Here is an 11,374-nt window from a genome sequence, read left to right as displayed (position 1 = left end):
GGCGTGGTTGTTTAAATGTCTTCTCACGCAAATAACCAAAACAACACTCACTGTAATTTGCAAGAAACACTCATATTGGGTGACCATGTCACATGATATCACATCCAGGCACGTGAGCAGAAGCCAACCAAGAAATTATGTTGGTCATTTCTTCTTCTAAAATATATGCACTTTCTATATATCCCTGCAACCTTCATTAAAAAAAAGCAACATTTTATGGATGAAGATGATTACATCTTGGCAGAGGTGGAGGCTGCCCTCCACTGTTTTGCAGTACTGTGCAAAAAGCTCTTGGAAAATGACAGATAAGAGCAGTGAGTCAATGAAACATCTGCAAATATATACTGTAGTATATAAGGTAAAATGATTTTTACCTTATATTACATCTCTGTTGAATGTTGGTCCATTCTGCCAAGATGATCCCACACTGCTTCAGTTATGTTGAGGTATGGACCCTGGGAAGGCTTAGGCCATTACTGATAGAGCTCCACTGTGTGTTTTTGCTGTGCATGTATCCTTTTACTCTTTTACTGCAATAGCAGTGTATTTGGGATCATTATGAAAAGTGAAGCCAGTGTCATGCAGATGCTTTTCGGCTGGGATTGCACAGTGCATTAGAATCTAAAAGTACTTTTCTTTATTCATAATTCCATCAGTTTTGACAGGATCCTCAGCATCACTGGCTGAAATGCTGCCTCAAACCATGAAAGAGCCTCCACTGTGTATTACAGTTAGGCATTGACAGTTATACCTCTGAGGATGATTTCAACCAATAAGTTTCAAATTTGTGTCTGATTTTTAGTTCTGTTCTTGTGTATCAGGTCTTTGTAGAAAAACCTGATTACATGTCTTCTCACGCAAACTGGAAACAACCAGGAAACGGCAAGCAGGAAGTAAAGCTAATACAGGACACCACAGAAAATTAAATACAAAGTCAAAGAGGAAATAACCAGTACTGAGAAGGAAATACTCAAGGACCACCAAGACTAAAAACAGGACAAGCAGTGCTTGCCTTGTCAAATCTAAAAATAAACATCAAAAACCTAATAAAGTTAAAAAAAAATTCCTCTCCTTTCATGCTCTGTCATAAAACCTGTGCCTGTTTTCGTCTATCTTTTACATCACTGCCATCTTGTGACTGTAGTTTGTTGTTGTCGATGGAAGCCGCTTGCCTTGGATTCCACTGGACACTGTACTGGCTTCATTTCACAGGCGTGTCTATCTCGCATTAATGATGGTCAGCAGCAGTTTATGGTTGTTTGTTCATTGTTGCAATATGCCGCTGGCTCTACTTTCACTGCTCTGAGATCAATTAGGAGCCCCGCTAAATGTGGAAACAGAGATAGGAATCGCAATTAGATGAGTCTCTGTGATTCATCATAGGTCAAATATAAGTTTTACTTTACTTGACCACCTTGAATAATGTGTGATATAGAAAAGATGGAATGCAGTGTGAAAAAGTTTTCACTAGCATGTTAGCAAGGAAAACCTTGAAGATGATGAGGAGACCTCAACTACAGTTTAACAAAACAGGCAAGTTGAACAGTTGCAGGTTCAGCCAGCACTTTGAGATTATCATCTCTGAGAAATCACTTAATTGACCAAATGCTCATAGTATAAGAGTTCATGAGTATTTTAATCCCCCCTGTAGGTGCCGTCAGATAACAGTTGCTACTCCTGCTTGCCTGTTTAAAATTGAAGTCCTATCGTAATATCTTGTCAAGGTTAGTTATTTATTTTTTATTTTTTGTAATAAAGAAGCCATTCCACTGTATTATTGTAAGATACTATTTCATCAGTCTGAAATGAACTGGCTTCCTCAAAAGGCCTATTTTACCTTTGGTTTAATGTAAAAGAATAATGCTGCTTGATCTTAGTGTCACTAAGGTTTCATTTGTAACTGCTATTGATACATTTAATTAGAATAACTTTTAAGTTTCTCACATTGGTATGTTTTCCATATAGCTATCATACATGTTAGAGACTATGCTGCAATACAAAAGAACAGGGCAGACTCACAGGGTACTAACTCTCTGGGGCTGGAAATAGGCCACAAGCAGTGCTGACCTTACACAACCACCATAGAGATAGCATGTATGCCACACCCTTGCAGAAGATTGTTGCAATACCTCAGAGCATTACTGAAGTACAACGGTACCAAAACTTGCCCTGCAGGGTTGCCTTTTTACTGTTGAAGCCCTGACTTCTTTTCCTGTCTAGGCATTGGCATGGTATATAGCCTGCCCACATAACCTGATAAATTGAAATTACACAGACACCAGTACAATTAAACACTAAACAACAAACAAACATTTGAACCAATGAAAAATAAAGTTTTTTAAATAACAGAAGTGAAAATAAACTAAAGCTACTCTTGAATATGAGTGAAAATAGAAAACCAAAAATTATAAGAAAATAAATTACAAAAAAATAAAAATAAAACCAAACGTGACTAGCATGGCCTGCAACTGCTTGATGCCTGACATCCTGGAATTACTTTTCATCAGTTTTAAGTTTGTGCTTTTGCAAACTCTCTGTATGTCATCACAACAGGAAATAATTTACAGAATCTGTTTGTGCTTCTGTGTATGTGTTCTCTGTCCTCTGCAGTGATACTGCTTAACACTGCACCATCTTCCTGCCTCCAGATTGGCAGTACCCCAGAGGTTGAGGGTTTGTGGACCAGTTATGCCTACTGCTGCACCCCTTCTCTGCAGGCAGGATGTGTTTTCTCTTTAACCCACATCCCTGGGGGATGCTTCACACTAGCTCTTTCCCCAACTGTCTGTACATGATGCAATAAATCTTGCTTGCATAGTAGTGTTTATACTGTGATCGGCAGAGCATGTGTTTAATGTTCAAGCACTTGAAATGCTTTTGTTAGGAGACTCATGTTTGTATATTCTATGCTATTTTGGTGCTTGTTTCCACTTTACACAAGTAGAGAACATGTTTTCTTTAAAATGTCAACATTAGAAATATATTTTTCCATGAGTAACATGGGAAAATACAGGAATTCAATCAACATTTAACTGGCACACGGGTGTAAGAAAGAAGGCTCTTTTTTGGAAAGCTGTGTGATTTTGCTTGCTGTTTTTGTGAATGATTACATGTTTCAGGCCATCACTGCTTTGTGTGCTGACTATGCAGGGTTAAGGTTAGTGTACAGGAACATGATTTGTTTGGCCTTCATGACTCCATTTGAAATCTGTTTCAGAGCACATACTGTTGAGAATAAATTATGTAAATTCCTCAACATTTGTTTCGTGTGCTGCATAATTTACACATGTAAAAATCTTCACAGAAGACTTTTTTTTGTTCACATTTTATTTATTTATTTTTTTTATATTTTATTTAGTAAGATAAGAGATAAGATAAGAGCTCATGTAGATATTAAATAAAATATAAAGTGAGTCCACATCCATAAATAAGAGTTGGATTTATTTGTATACATTGGCTGGCTAGGTGTTTTTCAGGTAGTTCAGTTTTTGAAAATAAAATTCTGCATTTTTTTTTTTTTTTTTTGCCTCCATTTCTGTTTTGCAGTCAATCAAAGCATGCACTTATTAACAAATGTCAAACTTTCCTCTCTTTCTGAGCCCTCGGAGCTTTTATATACTGAAGTGTTTCTGCTAAGCTAATCATTAATGATTATAAAAAAGGGAGGTTATATCACCCAGAGACACTTAAATCCTGCTCAGCTGTCCATGGAGTTTGGGCCCAGGCGAGCAACGATGTTGACACAAGGAGCAGACGCAGATCAAGAGCCCACCAGGCCAACGTGGAGCAGACAGATAGAGTTCACTTTGGCCGGCATCGGCTGTGCTGTAGGTCTGGGCAATGTCTGGAGGTTCCCCTATCTTTGCTACCGGAGTGGAGGAGGTGAGAAATCAAACATTTGTTACATCTTCGAACAGAACTGTGGTAATGTGCCGCCCTCTGTAATCCCTGCACACACAGGTCTAAAAACGGGGTCCAAAGGTTGACTGTATGTGTTGTGTTGTTACTGAGTGTGATTTCAAACTATTTTTTTTTTTATTTAGTTTTTATTTTGTTGTTGCTGTTTTTAAAATGATTTTGGTGTGACTCTCACATGAGGCATGATGCTTCATAAACCTATACTGTAATCTGGCTTTATGCGTGCAAATTTTGCAGAACCGTTAATATTTGTATGGGGTCAAGCTTTACCTGACAGTAATTCATGTGTGCTAAAGTTAAAGTTTAAATGATGTCATAAAACTACCACAGTCTTGGCCTTCTTTCTGAAATTGTGTTTAACTCACTATCACTTCTTGGCAGGTGCCTTTCTGGTGCCATACCTGCTCATGCTGGTGGTGTTGGGGATCCCTCTGCTTTACATGGAGCTGACTGTGGGGCAGTACACAAGGAGAGGGCCTGTACTTGCTCTGGCTACTGTCTGCCCACTGTTAAAAGGTGCTTTGACTAAATTTTGGTGTCCAGTGTTAAAAATGTACAGTGGAGAAATTTATTTTGACACGTTTTATCTGACCTCAGGAGTGGGAATTGCATCAGTGGCCATCTCCTTCATCATGTGTACCTACTACAATGTCGTCATCACCTGGGCCCTCTATTACCTCTTCAGCTCCTTCCAGGCACCACTACCATGGCAAAACTGCAACAATACTTGGAACACACCTAACTGCACCAATCACGCTACCAACAGCAGCTACTCCTCCACAGCTAGCCAAGAGTTCTTCAAGTATGTTTCATTGGATGTGATCACTGTTTCTGCAGATTATTAAATCCAACTAAGTAATGACTGAGTTTGAACAGCATTATAAAATTAAAGTAATTTTAAAAAAGACTGAACTGGTTACACAAGGTAACTTCTGGGGATTATGTCAGAGGTGAAACAAAAAAAAAACTTGATACAACAACAAATGTAACTGAATGTACAACCTATCAGAGTCACGTGAGAGATATCGAAGTGAAGGTCACAGATAAGAAATGAGCAAACTGATAGATGATTTTACTGAAGTGTGATAAATCTTAAGACACATGTCACCTTTATTGGCTTTGATCTGTTTCACTTTCTAGTTTAAGCAAGGGAAAGATTCTCAGAAAGATTCTAACTTACAGTGAAAATCTTGCAGTAAACAGCAGATTAAGACCTCACATTTTCAGATTTACTCATAAACTCATTAACTCATTTCACTCCAGTTAATGGATAAGTGTAGGAAAGGAATGTGGGTTCAAGTTACTTGAATCTTTTAATTTCCATGTGTTTGTCAACCATTTATTAAATTTATGATCCAAAATCCTGCAGCTAACAGGAACTAGAAATAGAGAACACATTTCTCCTGTATTGGCTTCTCTTCACTGGCTCCTTGTTTATGTCACGTATCTGGGTCATTTTGACCCAGCTTTTTCAGTTTCTTATATTTTGGTATATAGTCTGCGTCTTTGTAAATTGTTTCCTGTTTTACTTTGAAGGTTCATGTCTGATGTCAGTGTGTTCAGTTTTACTTGCCCCCTGTCTCGTTAGCCCAAATCTCTCCCAGCTGTGTCTCCCTCCTGTTTCACATTCCCTGATTACTCCCCTGTGTATATAAGCCCTGTGTTTTCCTTTGCTTTCTGTTGTGTCGTTAACGGCTGTGCACCCTCATTTTCACTGTGTGTTCCGTTTTCTCGTTTGCCTGCCTGTTAGTCTATTTGTTTTCCGAGTGTAGTTAGTTTTCTGTGCTTCTTATTTTCCTGTACTAAACCGAGTATCTTAAGTTCACCTCTGCCTCCGTGAGTCCTGCGTTTGGGTCCAATCCTGCCTACCTGCACAGCACACAGTCATGACAGTTTAATCTGCAATTTAATTCAAAACTGTCTGCTAATATACAAGGTCTTGAATAATCAGGTAAAAGTGCACTTTGCTCTCAGACGGCTAATTTACTTGTAGTTCCTATTTATTTAAAAGTATTTGCACATGTGCATTGGAGTATTTAAAAGTAGAATGTGAAGCAGAGCCTTCAGCTTTCAGGCCCCTCTTCTGTGGAACCGGCTCCCAGTTTGGATTTGGGAGACAGACACCCGCTATACTTTTAAGATTAAGCTTAAAATTTTCCATATTGATAAAATTTCTACTTATGGCTGGATCAGGTGACCCTGCACCCTCCCTTACCTATGCTACAATCCGCCTAGGTTACTAGTGGCTTTCCATGATGCGCTAAATGTTTCTTCTTCACTCACTCATTGTGTGTTTATACACCATCCTTCATTTAATGATTACTTATTGTTAAACTCTTCTACACTGATTCTTCTGTTCTGTCTCCCTTCCCTCAAACCCAACCGGTCGTTGCAGGTGGCCACCCCTCCCTGAGCCTTGTTCAGGGAGTTTTTCTTTCCCACTGTTGCCAAGTGCCTCCTCTTAGAAGGTCATCTGAGGAGTCCATGTTAAGTGAATGGAACTGAATTGAATGTGTGTGTCAACTGTACTATGCAGTATTGCTCTTTCTACAGGAAAGTAACTTGTGAGATAAAAGTGTAAAAGTAGGAAAAATATTCGCATGCATGAAAAATCAAACCCATATTGTTTAACCTCTGAATGTAGAATTTTCCACATGAATGCACATCTTTACCTTTTGTAGAGAAATAACAAACTGTTCTGAAGATGCATACTTATAGTGGATATCAAAATAATTTGTATGGTTAAAAAGCAAGAAACTGCAAACACTGTGAATCAGAAATGTCAAAAGGTCTATTTTAATAACTTCCTGACATCTGATTGGATTGAATGTGTTTTCACAACAGGACAGACAGTGCGTTTGAATCTGGCCCATGTGTTTAGCTTTAAGGCATGCCTTTGGGCACTCAGCATATTAATGTTTTTCTAATTTCTTTTACTGTGGCACCTTTGCAGATATAAGATGCTGGAGCAGACTAGTGGAGTAGAGGATACAGGAGTGCTCCGGTGGGATCTTTTCCTCATTCTCATTCTGGCCTGGATCCTCATTTACTTTTGTATCTTTAAGGGGGTGAAATCAACAGGCAAGGTGAGAGAGAAACTGAGACCTAAGCTAAAAAAAAAAAGTGGAGCACTGGACCACAGTTAATACCATATGTTTTCTGTGTGCAGGTGGTGTACTTTACTGCCCTGTTCCCGTATGTTATTCTGATTGTCCTGCTGATCAATAATGCACAGCTTCCTGGAGCATTAGAGGGGATAAAGTTCTTCATTGTGCCTGTGTGGGATGAGCTGCTCTCAGTAGAGGTAAGAAACAAGAGAAGAAATGAGTAGTAGCTTTGGAGGAGTACCCTAACTGCTCTAGCAGCGGGGAGGGTCGTGTTATTATTGATGATGTGTGTTGGCACTGATTAGGAGTGGTCTGTGTTTCAGGTGTGGGTGAATGCCGCGGCTCAAATCTTTAACTCCATTGGGATTGGTTTTGGCTCGCTCATGGCAATGTCCAGCTACAATGACTTCAACAACAACATTTTGAAGTAAATTCTTGACCGCCAGTTCTTGAAAATGGCTGTGATTTCTTGTTAGTGATTTAAAAGACATTTTCTCTCCCCACAGGGACACACTGAGCATATCCATTATCAACTCCGTAACCAGCATCCTGGCAGGGTTTGTCATTTTCTCTGCCTTTGGGTACATGTCATACCTGCAGGGCATTCCTGTCAGTGATCTGGCTGTGGATGGTAAGAAAAAAAAAAAGGGATGACTGTTTGTGAGTGATTTTTTTTTTTTTTTTTTTTTTTTTTTTTAATTAGTGAATGAGTCTATTCTCAAAGGGTCTATCCTCCACTTTGCCTAATGTCAGCTGGGAATAAGTGATAAGAAAATACACTGCTCAAAAAAATGAAAGGAACACTATGAAAACACATCCGACCTCAATGGGAACAAGAAATTATGCTAGATATTGATACTGATATGGACTGGGTAATGTGTTAAGAATGAAAGGATTCCACATCGTTCAGTTGAAGGGAAAATTATCAACCCACAGAGGGCAGAATTTAACACAACACAGCAAACCTGCTGGAAATGGTACGCATTGATGTGCCATCCTGCAGGAGACACCTGTGAAACCTCAGTAGGGTGCAGGCATTGCCTCATGCAACCAGTAGTGACACTGACCGTAGCCAAATAGAAAATGGGGGAAAAATCAGTGAGAAAATATAAGGAGGTAGAAAAACCTCAGTGAGGGCGGGGGGGGGGTGTTCTCATTGTTGCCACTGTAGTGCACCTGTTGTTAATTTCAGTTATACCAAAGCAGCTGAAACTGATAAACACCCCCTCTGATACTTATATGACCAGATTAATCTCTCAGAAGTTTAAGTAACCAGATTTTATGATTCTGTACTCTGATTAAAGTGTTCATTGATTTCTTTTTTTTTTTTCTTTTTTTTGGGGGGGAGCAGTGTAGGTAAATGGGGACATAAAGTAGGGTTGGAGCTGAGGAAGGATTGGCTTGTCTTTACAGATTATTGATCTGGACAATATGTTACAATAATGTTACAGTAACACACATTTGATTGAAACATTTTTATAAAGTCACAGTCATCTGTGATTAAGAAGAATTGCTTGTACAATCATAAATGCTGCTCTGACATCTTACATGTCTTATTATACAGGTCCAGGACTAGTTTATGTTGTTTACCCACAAGCCTTTGCCAACATGCCAGTGGCTCAGCTCTGGGCAGTGTTGTTCTTCTTTATGCTGCTTTGCCTCGGACTGGACAGTGAGGTACTTTACTGGTAACCTCAGGATGGAAATTCATGTTTGCATAGTGCTTCATAATGAAATTCTTATGTCCCCACTCCCACACTGCAGTTTGCAATGGTTGAAGTGATGGTGACCAGCCTCATGGATCAATTCTACAAAGATGTGATTCACATTTTCAAGAAAAAGGAACTGTTTGTTCTTGCAGTTTGTTTCGTAGCCTGCCTCTTTGGAATTCCTTGTGTCATGCAGGTACGAACTGTATTTTCTGCTTGAATTTGAACCAAATAAAAAAGAAATTAAAGGGTGCTCATTTTCCCTTCCTTGCTGTCCTAAAGAGTATGCCTTTGTCCAGGTGGGAATCTATGTTTTCCAGCTGCTGGATCATTACACCGCCATAGTATCCATCATGTTTCTGGCATTCTTTGAGGTCATGGCCATCTGTTGGATTTATGGTGAGAGACGTGTTTCATTCATTGCACACTTAGAATGATGTAGCACTTTTCTCTGGCAGTATCTTAACACATTTTATGGCCATGTGTAGTATCTGAGTTTCACTCTAATCAAACAGCGATTAGAGTCACTAATCTGCTAGCATGCAAATAAAATGCGCACAGATGTTTATTGACAAGTAAAGGTTGGTCCAAAGTACCTCTCCATCTGCAGGTGTAAAAAGACTTTCAGCCAACCTGGAGGAGATGAATGGAAACAAAGCAAACATCTTCTTCAGACTGTGTTGGCTTATAGTTGCTCCTGTGCTCATCACTGTATGTTAACGGGCGTTTGTTATATTCACATGAATATAATGTAGATTTTCATCTGAAATAGTTAAAACTTAAATCCAAATTTTAATTGTTTGCTCCTCCATACAGGTCATCCTGATTTTCTCCATCATTCAATTCAAACCTGCCCGCTATGGCGAGTACGTCTTCCCTCCCTGGGCTCAGGGGGTCGGCTGGATAATTGCTTTGGCTTCCATCATCTGGATTCCTCTGGGTGCCATTCACACTCTGTGGGTGCTGCCTGGCTCTATCATGGAGGTGATGTACATATCATGTTCATGTACACTATATTGCCAGAAGTATTCACTCACTCATCAAAATCATTCAAGGTCTTACAATCACTTTCATGGCCACAAGTGTATACAATCACACACCTAAGAGTGCAAGCTGCTTCTGCAAACATTTGTGAAAGAATGGGTTGCTCTCAGGAGCACCATGAATTCCAGTGTGGTACTGTGACAGGATGCCACCTCTGCAGTGAGTCCAGTCTTAAAGCTGTTAGTGGTCTTACAACAAAGTGGAAGCAATTGGGAACGATAGCAACAAGTAATAGGCAGCGTAAACTCAGAGTGGTGACCTGAGGCACATAGTTCAGAGGTCACCAACTGTCTGTAGAGTCAGGAGAACACTACTTGTCTGACTGCATTGCACCAAGCAATGGATTATTGTGTAGGGTACTTTTCAGGAGTTGGGCTTGGCCCTTGAGTTCCAGCAATAGGAACTCTTAATGCTTCAGCATACCAAGACATTTTGGACAATTTCATGCTAATAATTTTAGGGATGGCCCCTTCCTGTTCCAACATGCCTGCGTATACAAAGTAAGGTCCATAAAGACATGAATGAGTGAGTTTGGTGTGGGAGAACTTGACTGGCCTGCACAGAGTCCTGACCTCATAGAACAGCATTGAAATGAAATATAGCGGAGACTGTGAGCTGGGCCTGCTCGTCCATCATCAGTATCTGACCTCACAAATGTGCTCCTGGAAGAACAGCCAAAAAATTCCCATAAACATTCCTTGTGCAAAGCCTTTCCAGAAGAGCTGAAGCTGTTATATCTTTTACATTAAACCCTATGGATTAAGAATGGGATGTCACTCGTTTCGTGTGTGTGTAGTCAGATGAGTAAATATTTTTAGCAATATAGTGTAATACTGACGCACATGTTCATATATAATCAAGCTGTGTGGGGAAATAATTTTATTTCATTTCTCGTGCAGAAATTAAAGCTGTCCCTCACACCGTATGCGCTGAATGAAAAGTCAAACATGCCGTACTATGAGAGGGGAGGACCAAGTGGAAATCCACCCATCGCTGTCATCAGCCCCAGCTTCGATCTACCTGAAAAGCGTCCTGCTGAGACGTACTTCTGATGCCTCAGTGTTTTGCACAATGTTTAGCTGGCCACCTACAGTGGCAGATTACTGTTAAGCTTTAACTAATCACAGATTTATGCTTTCAATCTTTGTCAATTTTCTGGTCAAATTTAACCAACACATGTTACAAGAATTTACATGATTGTGATCCATATCTGCTATGCAGATCATTTAATGCAACAGAATTTCTTTTTTTTCTGGAAAGACGGTGTTTAGAATTAGCTCTCACTGTGTGTATCTTCAGTGTACTTCTTTGTGAAAGAGCTCCAAAGGGCAAAGGAGTAGACTTCGCACATTTCACTGCCCTCGTTTATGGAAACTTTGCTAACACTGCCATCTTTTGGCCACATGAATTCAAACATGAGCCATACTTACATTGTAATAATGTACTGTCATTTTAAATTTACAGTATTTATAGTGACATTTTTGATCAACTTAAACCACTGTCAGCTTATTATTGCAGACTGATATGTGACTGGACACCAATGATAAAAATGATTAAATGCTGGTAGTTCACTTGTGAGTGCAGGGGTCATGCCAC

The 11,374-nt window shown here is 39.6% G+C and overlaps 1 protein-coding gene across 1 annotated transcript; it reads left to right on the top strand.

Annotated features, from left to right (window-relative positions):
- The first annotated feature begins 3,691 nt into the window (after positions 1–3,691).
- si:ch211-283g2.1 (sodium- and chloride-dependent GABA transporter ine) lies at positions 3,692–11,351 on the top strand. The gene is made up of 13 exons (XM_031741604.2): positions 3,692–3,882; positions 4,300–4,434; positions 4,516–4,720; positions 6,872–7,004; positions 7,088–7,222; positions 7,349–7,452; positions 7,532–7,656; positions 8,590–8,702; positions 8,790–8,930; positions 9,034–9,133; positions 9,345–9,445; positions 9,551–9,718; positions 10,678–11,351. The coding sequence occupies exons 1-13, from the start codon at positions 3,708–3,710 to the stop codon at positions 10,828–10,830; spliced, it is 1,788 nt and encodes a 595-aa protein (XP_031597464.2). The 5' UTR covers positions 3,692–3,707; the 3' UTR covers positions 10,831–11,351.
- The last annotated feature ends 23 nt before the right edge of the window (positions 11,352–11,374 follow it).

Source organism: Oreochromis aureus, linkage group 10 (assembly GCF_013358895.1).
Source record: "Oreochromis aureus strain Israel breed Guangdong linkage group 10, ZZ_aureus, whole genome shotgun sequence".
NCBI classification, from domain to species: Eukaryota; Metazoa; Chordata; class Actinopteri; order Cichliformes; family Cichlidae; genus Oreochromis; species Oreochromis aureus.
This window is presented reverse-complemented; position numbering and strand designations above follow the sequence as displayed.

Excerpts from the sequence above, each read along its gene's own strand:
- si:ch211-283g2.1 (XM_031741604.2), top strand. The coding sequence starts at position 3,708 with ATGGAGTTTGGGCCCAGGCGAGCAACGATGTTGACACAAGGAGCAGAC. Across the intron at positions 7,223-7,348 it reads ATGAGCTGCTCTCAGTAGAG|GTGTGGGTGAATGCCGCGGC; the intron begins GTAAGAAACAAG and ends TCTGTGTTTCAG. Across the intron at positions 9,446-9,550 it reads TTGCTCCTGTGCTCATCACT|GTCATCCTGATTTTCTCCAT; the intron begins GTATGTTAACGG and ends TCCTCCATACAG.